This window comes from Protomyctophum bolini (genome assembly GCF_963924005.1).
Source record: "Protomyctophum bolini genome assembly, chromosome: 6".
Taxonomy (NCBI): Eukaryota; Metazoa; Chordata; class Actinopteri; order Myctophiformes; family Myctophidae; genus Protomyctophum; species Protomyctophum bolini.
In genome coordinates this window covers 14,028,576-14,041,589 of record NC_137867.1, presented here as the reverse complement: position 1 = coordinate 14,041,589, position 13,014 = coordinate 14,028,576, and the positions used below count along the sequence as shown (strand labels likewise).

Genomic DNA, 13,014 nt, shown 5'->3' with positions numbered 1-13,014 from the left:
ATGAACCCTAGCATATTGGTCATGTCATAGGCAAGCATTTGGTGAATATTCTTGAAAATAGTTGCGACGCATGTTTACGATGTGAATTGGCTATTTTTGGATAAGAGTAGAGGGGAAGAAAAGGAGGAGGTCAAGTATAGACCCCTGGGGCACACCGGTCATCCAAGTATATATAAGTAAATGGTAAATATACATGGCTTTAAAGGCACATCCACAGCAAACTGTTTTATTACAGAGCAGTGTGGAAGTGTTGCTAACTTCTGCAAAAGTATCATTGTTGATGAAATATGCTGATGCCGACAAGCAATTTTCCCCAACATTCTCTGATTAAAAGTGAAATTTAAAAGTGCTACACCAAGCAGTTTGCTTTTATCAGTGAAAGTATACATTGACAGGCACATTGAAGCTTCTTAATGAGTCAGCTCTTCTGGGAGCTGAGAAAGTATTTGTCACTTATTAAACTGTTACAAGTTACAACGTACCTCATAAGGCTTTTTAAAAATGAAATCTAAATATTAAAGGGACACTTCACCCTTTAGAACACTTTCCTGTGGGTCTTTATGTGTGTAATATGTGATTTTAGATATTTTAGATTTTAGCAGTGTCCATGATGTCATGGACACTGGGCTCACTTACTTCCTGGACTACATGTTGTCTCAGTAAGACAGCCCTCCCCCTATCCACAAGGGGGAGCAGTTCACCAAAGTATTATGAAAATTGTAACCCAGGAGAGAAGTGAACCCAGTGTCCATGACATCATAAACACTGCTAATATCTTAAACCACATATTGCACCCACAAATCTCCTAAACGTCATTAACGCATATTATTTTGCAAAAAGGGTGAAGTGTCCCTTTAACCTTCGAGCATTGAACCTTCCATTGCTTTGAGCCAAGCTGTAATTCATTATAGCTCCTATGGGGGGTGAGATTGCATATCTATTGGTGAAAAAAGGGTGAAGTTCCACACTGTTGTCCATTAGAAGGATTTAAGCACCAATAATAACAAATAAAGCGTCTTTGTGTAGGCTACTTAGGAAAAAAAGTGCTATATAAATACCAGATATTATTATTAATAAGACGAGTTATTTCCAAAAGTAGGTTTCCAATAGCCTCCATGAAACAGACATGTGCCACTGTGTCTTTTATTTTGTTGCAAACTGTTAAATAATAAAGTATTCAATAAATCAAAAATAGGCACAATAATCGTCAGATTCTCTCTGGCCAATGATATGGGGTTTATTTTAGGCCAACTGCTTAATATGTGCGCAGCCAGAAGCTCGCTGCACAAGGCATTGAAGGCGATACTTCTAATTAGCGCAGGCCCGTACATTTGTTGAATGTGCACTCGATGACTCATGATTTGTTGTGCCACTGCAGAAAGCCATGTGCGTGTCGCATATTTGTCACACAGCCTTTCTTTTATCCTCTTGTTAATTTTAAGCGTTTCCACTGGTGATTTTCCCACTTCATTCCTCCTCACCTTGACTCGTCATCATTGACTGTGCATGGAGTCCAGTCGAGTGTGTCTGTGTCCTTATAAAACCACTTTTTAAATTATTGTAAACACAACATGAACATAGTACTACTGTGATTTTATGATATATAGGCGTATATATCTTATTTTTGTGTAAAATAAAAATATATAATAATCAGAAGCAATTTTTTACTTAATCGTGCAATGGTGTCATGGAAATTGTCAATCTACAAGCTCACAACGCATCGATTCGTGACACGTGTTGTAGATATGCCAAAATAAATACCGGTATATGTTTTAGTTTTTTTTCCAAATTAATTGTTTTATTCATATCGATATATAATATGTTTTAATAATCTAATAAATTCTTTAGTTTGTTTAGCTGTTGCTCCCCTACTTGAAAACTACACACCCCATTCCAAACGCAGTGATATCGCTACCATTCTTACGCACAGTCGCATAGTTATCTTTTTTCCCCCCTGTCATCCTTTTAACTCATTTTCCGCACCTGCCGTGTAGGCCGAAGACGAGGAAGGCTACCGCAAGCTGATTGACCAGAAGAAAGACAAGCGGCTGGCCTACCTGCTGCAGCAGACGGACGAGTATGTGGCCAACCTCACCAACCTGGTCCACGAGCACAAGGCTGCGCAGGCCGCCAAGGACAAGAAGAAGAAGAAAAAGAAGAAGAAGGTACGGATGGAAGGTCGTTTTTATTGATCCGTGCGCCACGTCAATACCAGGTGTGAGCTTATGTAATGTTGAACTGCTGTTAATTCACAATGAAAGTGGCGAAGGGGCATCGCAGTTCTCATTTCATTTTCCGACAGACACAGTTATCATTTTGTTTAGATAACAAATGATGGTTTGTCTTAAAATGAGAGGTTGTCTGGTGCTATCAGGGCACACTTCTATCTTAAGCCCATCACACACCTGCGGCGTGACGCGTGACGCGTTGCCGCGCGGCGCCGCCTGGAAAATAGAACTGTGTTCTATCGGCGCGCCAGGCGACGCGGCGCGACGCGGCGGACGGAGCCGATGTGCGATAGGTTCATTGAAAATAATGGAGGCGGCTGTGTGGTGGGCTTAACACACAGAGTTTGTGTTTGCGTAAGACTAGCTTCAAACTGGTCTCAGCCAGAACAGTGCAGGCGCAGATATTTCCTTACTATTTTGAGTCTGCTCAGAAAATTTAGTTCAAATTTAGTTACAGTACCATTTACAATATTTTACAGAAACTCTTCAGTCAAAGACTTCCTTTCTCTCTGAAACTCACAGTAGTTCTGAATACAGTCTTTAGTTTTAGTAATATTTTTGTCATCTGAACGTTTGACTTTAGTCTAGTTTTAAATCTACGTACAGTTAACTACTAAAATGTATTTGGCTGGCGTCATAATGCCTGATTTTACACTTGGTTGCATGCTGAAAATAGCCGACCCACAAGCTCACAACGCGCCAGGGGACACGTTGTGAGCTTGTAGGTCTGCTATTTTCAGAGTGGATGTGTGCTTTAACATCCATGCCAAGACGCGTGCAAGACAAGTATGAGAGCAATGAGGTTAGCTCATGTTACGTTGTTTGAAATGTACAGTAGATATTTATTTGCTTACGAAAGCTAAGCGGAGCATTAATGAGTCTGTAGACATTAATTTGCCAAGGCCTTTTGAATGATCAGATGGTGTAAGTTTGAAGATTGTGAACAGATGGTAGCTCCAGATGAATGCATTATGACAGGCTTTAACCCATTCTGAACGGGCACCCATTTTGGTGTTATCACTATGTTATGCTTTAGCTATTGAAAAATAGCAGATCTACAAGCTCGTAGCGCGCCACCGAGTGGCGCGCTACAAGCTTGTAGGTCTGCTATTTTTGAAAAATCGAAGAACGACTGACATTTTTAGAATCTGATCTCAGGTCAGAATGGGTTAATCAGACCAGTGTGTGTCCAGTGGGAAACCTCGTATGAATCTGATCTCAGGTCAGAATGGGTTAATCCTGCCCTTTAGTTTAAGATCTGATTGATCCCAGAGAATTGTGTTAACCCATTTAGACCTGTTGCAACCTATACGTTCAATCCGGGAGCTACTTCTGTGTCTCATTAATTGTTGCTATATGCAACATCATAATTTATTTATTTACATATTTGTATACCGGGTAAATTATTATTCAAAAATTAAAATAAATAAATAATTGTATGTTTTCAGAAAACCTTTTTGTTTGGTTTTAGAAGGCGTTTTTAGAACCGGCCTCAGGTCTAACATAACTAGTATGTATAATTAATAGTAATAATAATAATTCCCCGGCTTTTGTTGGTGTGCAGCAGAGGCGTTCCTGGCAGGGCGTTAGAGAGAAGTCACTAATGCACAGGACCAGGGCTAATAGTCTGTGACATTTCATATTTGTTCATTATGTTTGACATGCAGAAGGTGGATGGAGATGGTGAAGGTACCAGTGCTATAGGACCTGATGGAGAGGTAAGGTTGAATCCACATAAACACGTATTGTCTAATATATTAAAGACAAATAATATATTTATTCAATCTAGGAAATTATGAGTATAGGTAGGTCTGGTTCAGTTAGTTTAGTTCTTTATATTCATTTGTTGCACAATGGTTACAAGTATGTTTTATGGTTTAATAAACAAACTAATTAAGCAAACTTTTGTTCTCTTTTTGTTCACTGGTGAATTCACTTATGTTACTGTAGGGGTTGAATGTATACAGTTATTCACATTTACATGACAACTCAATAACTGCACAATTCTAGCATTGCCTGAATTTGGTGTTAACCACTTAACCTGGCATCCCTATTTTGGGCATGACATAACACTATTTATTAAAATAGCCTATGTGCAAGCTCACAACGCATTGTGACGCGTTGTGAGCTTGTAGCTTGCCCATTTTCACCAGTTGACACAATCGTACGACAAAGGTGGTGATTAAGTGGTTAATTGATTTATATGAGCTACTACAGTACCTAGCTACAATCTTCTTGAAAGATTTGGCCACATACAGTATTAGCGGAGCCTACATAGTCAGTTTAGAACATGAGCATAATATGCAGGACTTGTTCTTTTAGAAACATTACAGTTGTGTAATGTACATAACAAGCCTCCATGAGACATGCTTAAAAAACTACCAGCAGGTACAGTCAGTGTTTAAAATGTGTTTAAAGCGTGCTTAAAATACTTGCTTGAGGTGTCCTCTTAATCTGAAGCAACTCATTTTCACTTTGACGTTCACACACTTATTTGTCCATTAGCCCCTGGACGAGTGCAGCCAAATGAGCGAGCTCCCAGTCAAGGTGATTCAGACGGAGACTGGCAAAGTCTTACAGGGGACGGACGCCCCCAAGTCCAGCCAGCTGGAGGCCTGGCTAGAGATGAACCCTGGGTAAGACCAACCGTTGTTGCTTCTAAATAGTACATACACTTAACCATGTGAACACCCTAGCATCCCTATTCTGGGGGTACATTCGCTGGACAAGCTTGTAGATTGGCTATTGTGTCGATGGAAAAAAGAGTGGGCCCACTACAGACCTAACCCCAACAAGTATAAATGTACGTAAAGATGGCGTAACTGGGTAATCGACAGCTCACAAATAACTGAGGGGATGATCAAGCTACTCATTTTGCCACAGTGATATCTAAATATATAAACATCTAAATAAAAGACTAATTGGTGCAGTCACTGTTACCGTCTTTATCTCTTGCTTGTTCACCAGTTGATGGATTTTCCTAATTGCCTTTTCAATGCAGATATGAAGTGGCCCCACGGTCAGACAGCGAAGAGAGTGGCTCAGACTATGAGGAAGAGGTTAGTGGCCATGCCATTAATCACTGCTGCACAGCAGAGGGTAGATTGAGAAATAATGTCACCGTTGTCCAGTGGGATTGCTCGTGGTTCAGTGCATCACAGACCGAATTCATTACCACTGTAGCATGCACGGATTGCACGCACACTCGCACTCAACACACACGTGCACACGTGTACACACACACACACACACACACACACACACACACACGCACACACACACACACACACAGTCACACACACACACACACACACACACATACACACACACACACACACACACACACCCCCCTTGAGGACAACTCGTTGTTTATTATTATCTCCAACCACTAAGGTCACATTCTCACCTAATACTTCGGTAGACTCGATGCGAATGGGGCGGAGAAGTTGCGATTCTTGCATATTTTATTTGCTGCGGTTTGCCTTCACACTGGCTGTGTCAAGCGCAGCAAGGAAACGAAGCAGGGAATTTCATCAATGTGTTCAATTCATAAAATACACAGTGAAAGCTATGGTGTTAAAAAATATACTTAATACGTAATCGTTAGGACTTTTGACGTAAAGTGAGGGTAACGGATGTGTCGTGTGTGTGTGTGCGTGTGTGCATGTGTGCATGTGTGTGTGTGCGTGCGTGCCAGCCACTGTTCTTTTGGGCACATGAACGAGGCACTGCGGTGACGGGAGCGCAAAATTATCCAAAGTTTACAATAGCTACTCCCAGAGTCATCCGATCTCCATATAGCCTACAATTATTATGCATAATATGCCATGTTAGCTATGCCTACAGTTTATAAATCATGCTGAGCTAAACATGTGTTTTAATTTTGAAGTATTTATATTTAAACAAGATGAAGAAAGTCTCCACTCGGATCCCCACACACAGTGACAGTCCTCCATGTTTACGCACGACAGACAGACAGAATATTCTGTACATTGCAGTGTTTTTTTGGCGGAGTAGAATGCGGTTCTTTGATGCGCATTAGGATTCAAATGCGCATTCGCACTTTCGGACAATGTGCAGCAGGATTAGTTTTAATCACAGTAAAGCTTTCTGGTGTGAAGGTCACCTAAGAGTCCATTAAGTCCTACGGTGTTTTTATCATGTGTTAAAGGAGGACGAGGACTCTGTGTCCAAGGCAGACTCTGAGGAGAAGAGGCCCGTCGAGGCCAGTGGGGAGCAAGTGACAGTCGACACGCACATTATCGAGTATGTATAATTTCTCATTATATGGAAACATGGAGCAGGAGAAAATGGCACTCCTCGGTCCAGGGGGCTGTTGTCACGCTCGCTATTCGCTCATGTTGATTGGAGCACCTTGGAGCAGCTTGGAGCGGAGGTCACTCTGACCCATTTTAAAAACAGAATCATCCCACACCGCTCCCACTCCACTCTGCTCATTATGCTCTATATACCAGTCCTTTTTGTTCACCAGTTGAAAACCGAATCAAAGTCAATTACAATTACAATTTGGGCAATTAGCAGATGCTTAACACATCATTAAATTAACAACAGGGAGACTGAAATACACATTGTCATGCATCACGTTCTAGGTCTGTCAAGCAAGACGTAGATGATGAGTACAGTGTGCCGGCGGGAGAGCCCAGTTCCTTAGTGTCGTACTACGGTGTGGCTCATGCCGTCATCGAGAGAGTGGAGAAGCAGTCCTCGCTTCTTGTCAACGGCATGCTCAAACATTACCAGGTACACAAACACTTGAGTACAACGCTTTGAAAGTAGCTCAGGCTACCATCAAGTTGTCAGTCCTTCACGTTTAAACGCAACTCAAATAATTTGTTGTTTGATTTAATGGCCTATTGTTGTCTCAGCACTCAGCAGAAAGGTCCCTTTATTTAGATGTGGACTGCGGACACATTTCCACAGAGCCCTCTCCAGTGTGATAAGAAATCAAACATGTGTAACAGCCAGATGTGTTTGATTTCTTATTATGCTGAGATACACGTAGGCTCTGCCGAAACGCGTCCGTATGCTGCCTGTGACTAATCTAAATGTTATCTAGCTAAAGAATCTTAAAGACATTTCTGTGAGTGCTGGCATGTTTCTGTTTTGATAAACCTGGTAAACAGATTATTGGTCCAGATTGGGTTATGCTCAAATTCCTTTGTTTTAAGTTATATCACCTATACTGTATCTCTCTATGGTGTCTAGGTCCAGGGGTTGGAATGGATGGTGTCCCTCTATAACAACAACTTAAACGGGATCCTGGCTGATGAAATGGGACTGGGCAAAACCATCCAGACCATCGCCCTCATCACGTACCTGATGGAGATGAAGAGGCTCAACGGTCCCTATCTCATCATCGTTCCTCTCTCGTCAGTAGCTCTCTGGGGGCTGGGGGCTGGGGGGGGGCTAACCTCGCGTCACCAGGCTTTCCACCTCGGAGGAAAGCCTGGTCTGTGTTCCAAAATCGCTATGTGAACCGGCCTGGAGCAGATGGTAATTTACGTCATGTTTTGTAGTCTTGTTTTGTAGTCAACAGGCAGTAAACCACAAGGCGGAAATAAGAATTCTGCCATTCTAGTACTGATTCCGTCTTGTGGTTTCCTGCCAAATGACTACAAATCATTGACTACAACATGGCGAAAGTTACCATCCGCTTCCGACCGGATCATAAACCTGAAATGGAATGCTGCCCAGGCTAGGGGGGGAATACAAGCAAAGCCTGTATTCCTTTCCCTAGCTAAAATCCAGTATGCCAAATTACATCTGAAAAAGAAAATTTAAAGAGCGTGTGCAAATTACGATTTAAAATGTATTGTGGCTATGTTTACATGAACGGTTAAATCCCCTTTTCATTCAGAATAAAAGTTCAATCCTATTAAAAGTCATGTAAACACCTACAAAAACTTTAATCGGAATGTAATCTGATTTAAAATCCAATCTGATGTAAACAGACTTTTGAATCTGATTTAAATAATTTTGGACTCCTTGACTTCCTTGAACACTCTGGCGCGAGAAGAGCATAACAAACAAGATAGTGACGAAGAGCAAGAGGTGGCCCAGAGCAGAGACTCTGTACTTAATTCAAACTTTAGAAGATTTAGGAATAATCCAGAGAGCAGACGGTATAAACTATAAAGTATAAAAATGCGGAATTCTACAAAGCTGTTGCAGACAATATGAGAGAGGATGGATATCGAGTTCAGATACGGACGGTAGCTGCTCAAACAAGAACATCTGGTTGCTATCCAAGGGAATCCAAGTTTTCTTCTGGTAAACGTAAAGATGTAAACATACATCCCCTATCCAATCAGAAGCCTTCCCAGCCCCAAACCTGATGTGGAATTAAATAATGGCATTTAAAATGAAGCACTCATTTGGAATGTCCATTTCCCATGTAAACATTTTCATTCCGAATGAAAAGCCTCAACATGAAACCGCAGCCACAACATTACGTGATTCCCTAGTATGACCCGGGAAAGAGTCAAACAAAGGTGCTTTATCAGCTAGGACTCACCGTCGAGTCGTTCGGATATGTGGTTGTCCAGAACCATCGATCAATGCTCACAGATAGTGAATATAGTGAGAGTTGTGTGTGTTCAGAGAGCTCTTTTATCAAACTTCAATCTTGTCTGTCTTGTTCCTCATGTAGAACCATGTCCAACTGGGTTTATGAGCTTGACAAATGGTCCCCATCTGTGGTCAAAGTTGCCTACAAGGTGAGAGGTGTCGCTGCCTTAGCCATTGTTAAAAACTCATTCACTGCCAGATTAATGACCTAAATGACCATGTTCTTAACTTGTTTTGTGAAAGGGCACTCCTGCTTTGCGGCGAGGGCTGGTGCCACAGCTCCGCAGTGGGAAGTTCAACGTTCTGCTCACCACTTATGAATATATCATCAAAGACAAGCAAATACTGGCCAAGGTGAATGACCCCTCTGTTTTAATTATCAGCACTTTCATGTACAGCTAGACAGCTTCATTTAATTTAAACTTATTGGGACAGCACCATTTGTGACCAGATTTGACTGAGGGGCTGCCATCGTGCAGCCTCCAGCTTTTCGCCGGAGGAGAAATTATAAACTTTTTATCCAAAATGAGTTAATAGCACAGACAGACTCTTCACATACTAGAGCATGTCTGAAATAAATATCAGAGCTGAAATCGACATGGTGTAATGTTAAGAGACCACAGAAGTGATCCTTTCGAGCCTGTTTTCTCAACTCGCTGTTTTCTGTAAGACATTACTCTATAAGCCATATCTCCAAAACTGGTGGGTCAAACTGAACAACCAATATGTCAATTTGAAGCTGTGATTCCATGCTTTCATATGACATGAAAAAACGATTTTGGTCACATTTGTTATGGGGTGCATGACTTAATCAAAGTCAACACACATGTGTTGACTTTGTGGCAGCGGTGGCCGAAGGGTTTGCGGAGCGGTCTTGATATCGGAAGGTCGCTAGTTCGTATCCCCAGACCAGCACGTTAAAATTACCACCGCTGAAGTGCCCTTGAACCTCTACCATGAAATGTTCTATGAGCAGGGCCTGGCTGCAAACAAGTTCTTAGTCCAGTTACCCTGGGTAAACATAGTACCTTTCCTTTCCTTACATACACACACACACACACACACACACACACACACACACACACACACACACACACAGACAGATGCATGCATCCACGTGATAAATTAATTCATCCGCTATTGTTTATAATAATTAGACAGATTTATCGCTATATTTGCATATACATATTTACATTAGCCGCTTTTTTTTCCATGGCCAAACATTGAATCGTGTGCAGATTCGCTGGAAGTACATGATTGTGGATGAGGGCCACCGCATGAAGAACCACCACTGTAAGCTGACGCAGGTGCTGAACACCCACTACGTGGCGCCGCGCCGCCTCCTCCTGACGGGCACGCCACTGCAGAACAAGCTGCCCGAGCTGTGGGCGCTGCTCAACTTCCTGCTGCCCACCATCTTCAAGAGCTGCACCACGTTTGAGCAGTGGTTCAACGCCCCGTTTGCCATGACAGGAGAGAGGGTAAGACCACCCCCCCCCCCCTCCGAAGAACACATTGGATTGTTTATGTTGGCACTGTATTTGCGTAAAATAGCCAATCGACGAGCTCACTCGCTTGTCAATCTGCTCTCTCTTCTGCTAAAGGTTTCCCCAGAAGTTTAAGTGGTTAAATGCCCAGCAGAAACGTTGTTTTATGCTTTATCCAACCAGGGAAACTCCCCCCTGTCAGGTGTAAAGGAGCAACTTGGACACTCATGCATGAAGGAAGCGTGAGTTCAAGTCCGTTGCTCTCCCCAGGTTGGCAGAGGAAGTGTAGCGCCCAGGATTTACATTAGATAATTGACACTGGGTGAAAAAAGGTGTTGCAAACAGACATTAAAATCCATAGACTTGATATTCACGGTTTAGGGGGTGAGAGCTACAGTATCTGCTCTAATAGATGATAGATGCTCGTCACATATATGACTCAGACAGCAGAATTTTATCCGCACAATCTTGCTAGCCACCCCGTTAAGGGAATGTCAAGGTTTCCATACCAACAAATGGCAGCAAAGGAAATAACAGACTCTATGAAGGCCCTGTAGAAGAATATCACCAAGACATCAATTCAAGGAAGAATGTTTGAGAGTCCCGCCTTGTAAAGAACTATAATTATATTGCCTTTGACAGCTGTCTGCAGTACGTTTAATTTAATTTTGAAATGTGTGCTTTGCACAGATTTTCATTCAAGCAAGTCAAAATAACTGAGCCTTCATACAACTTTATAAGAGACTGAGATTGAAAGCTTTAGTCCCAGTGACTGTAGCCCAGACGTTTTATTTGTAAAAAAAAGTCTGGGACCGAGTCCACTTCAATTTGGCATAGAGTAGCGCAAACGTTGATCGTCTGCACCTTCGTTAAATTGACGCACACCCGTACACACACACTCTCTTTCTGTCGCTCGAATTAATTCGTCTCATGTCGCGCAGCTTCGTCTAGATTCTCCCGGCGGATCCTGCCGGGAGCTGCCTATGCCATAGAAAGCATAGGTGGACCCCAGGCTACAGTGACTTTTTTTTCGGACTCAATTTTCTTACTTAAGGAAGAACATTTTTGTAATTTCAGCTCCAGGTACCCGAATTGCAGGCCCAGTCTGAAGTGTCTAGACTAGTAATTCACATTTTCACTCTGATTTGACAACATCCGTCTCAGTCTGAATGCAACAAGCTGAAGATGTGACCCAAGTCACATATCAAACTGTCCAAAATGTCACTTTCTGTGTGATCCGAGCGCTTCTTACAGAGCCTGAGTATTTTCATTTAGGACAAGTAAACAAGAGAGAAAACGAGAGCAAAACAAGAAAATAAGCGTGAGGACAGAAAAGAGAGAACCCTCGGGGCACAGGTCCACCTGTTGGTGGTGCTATAACAGGCCAATGTGAAAAGGGTGGGATTTATTCCTCAGCCTAGTAGGAAAAACGGGCCAATCCTGCAAACTTTGAAAGCCAATTATAGCCAATTAGGATGGAATATGAAATATGGGACAGATCCATCTTGAGCACATGACTATAGAGATACTGTGTAACGATTTGCAGGATTTTTGGACAGAATCTGGAGGAGTAATATCAAAAAATGTGTTTTACAAAAGTCGGCCTCCTGGAGGTGCTATAACAGGCCGTTCTGGAGAATTTGGGGCAGAGGTTCATCGTTGGCATCCAGGGAGAGTGTGTGCAAAGTTTGGGATCGACCGGGTTAAGGGTACCGGAGATTAGCTGGTAACAGACGGACGAACGGACACACACACACACACACACACACACACACACACACACACACACACACACGGATGGACGGAGTGCAAAACATACTATAGTATGTTTTATAGGAGCAATGTCAGAACTACTATGGACATATGGTGAAATCTGTACCAAAGTCCTGACGTCACTTGTTCATCCCCTAGTTTTTCTCATGGAGAATAACATTGGGTCATTTCAAAATCGTTTCATTTATGAATTGTGGTCCAAAAATGTACAAACTATCTCGGCGATATTGTCGGGGAGGTGTCTCTGTATCGTCATATTTGATACAGTCTGTTTCTTGCGAAAATGTTACTAATTCGGCGTTATCTCGCAGTCAGTTAATCAACGGACTTTTGGAACACAGTTCTTATCTGACACGATATGAAAAAGTCTATTGGAATTCAGAAAGGGGGGGGGTCACTCTCGCACTAACTATGTATGCCAACCATCTCTTCTGTGACCTCAGGTCGACCTGAATGAGGAGGAGACCATCTTGATCATTCGTCGCTTGCACAAGGTGCTCCGCCCATTCCTCTTGCGCCGACTGAAGAAGGAGGTGGAGTCTCAGCTGCCAGAGAAGGTGGGACGAAGACCAAACTTGCAGCGCCAATACAGGATCATGGTTTAACCCATAATCAAACTGGGAACGTTTTTGGGATGGCTATTCAGATATACAAGCTCACAACGTCACTTCGTGCTGCGCTGCAAGCTTATAGATCTGCTATTTTTGAAAAATCTTGAAAATGTGTGCAAATCCTTGAATATATATATATATATATACACAGTATATATTTATCTTAAAGTGCACATTTTTAACTCTTCTTTGCATCTGGGGATTCCTGGAACATTTGTAGAATCGGCCTCAGGTCTTAATGGGTTAATGTGTTGGGAAGTTAGTAGTGGGAATTCGGGCCACCTCCGTGTGACTGTGCTTTTGTGTTTGTCGCGGCTATTCTCACAG

The 13,014-nt window shown here is 42.4% G+C and overlaps 1 protein-coding gene across 4 annotated transcripts in view; it reads left to right on the top strand.

The window, feature by feature from the left end:
- The window catches only part of smarca2 (SWI/SNF related BAF chromatin remodeling complex subunit ATPase 2), a 59,793-nt gene that overhangs the window by 13,461 nt on the left and 33,318 nt on the right, over window positions 1–13,014 (top strand). For all 4 annotated transcript variants that reach the window (XM_080766939.1, XM_080766941.1, XM_080766938.1 and 1 more), the window contains 11 exons: window positions 1,995–2,165; window positions 3,896–3,946; window positions 4,734–4,864; window positions 5,230–5,287; window positions 6,400–6,494; window positions 6,839–6,989; window positions 7,455–7,618; window positions 8,899–8,965; window positions 9,060–9,170; window positions 10,055–10,297; window positions 12,520–12,633. In XM_080766939.1, coding sequence (XP_080623065.1) covers window positions 1,995–2,165; window positions 3,896–3,946; window positions 4,734–4,864; window positions 5,230–5,287; window positions 6,400–6,494; window positions 6,839–6,989; window positions 7,455–7,618; window positions 8,899–8,965; window positions 9,060–9,170; window positions 10,055–10,297; window positions 12,520–12,633 — 1,356 coding nt within the window. The remainder of the gene's footprint in view (window positions 1–1,994; window positions 2,166–3,895; window positions 3,947–4,733; window positions 4,865–5,229; window positions 5,288–6,399; window positions 6,495–6,838; window positions 6,990–7,454; window positions 7,619–8,898; window positions 8,966–9,059; window positions 9,171–10,054; window positions 10,298–12,519; window positions 12,634–13,014) is intronic.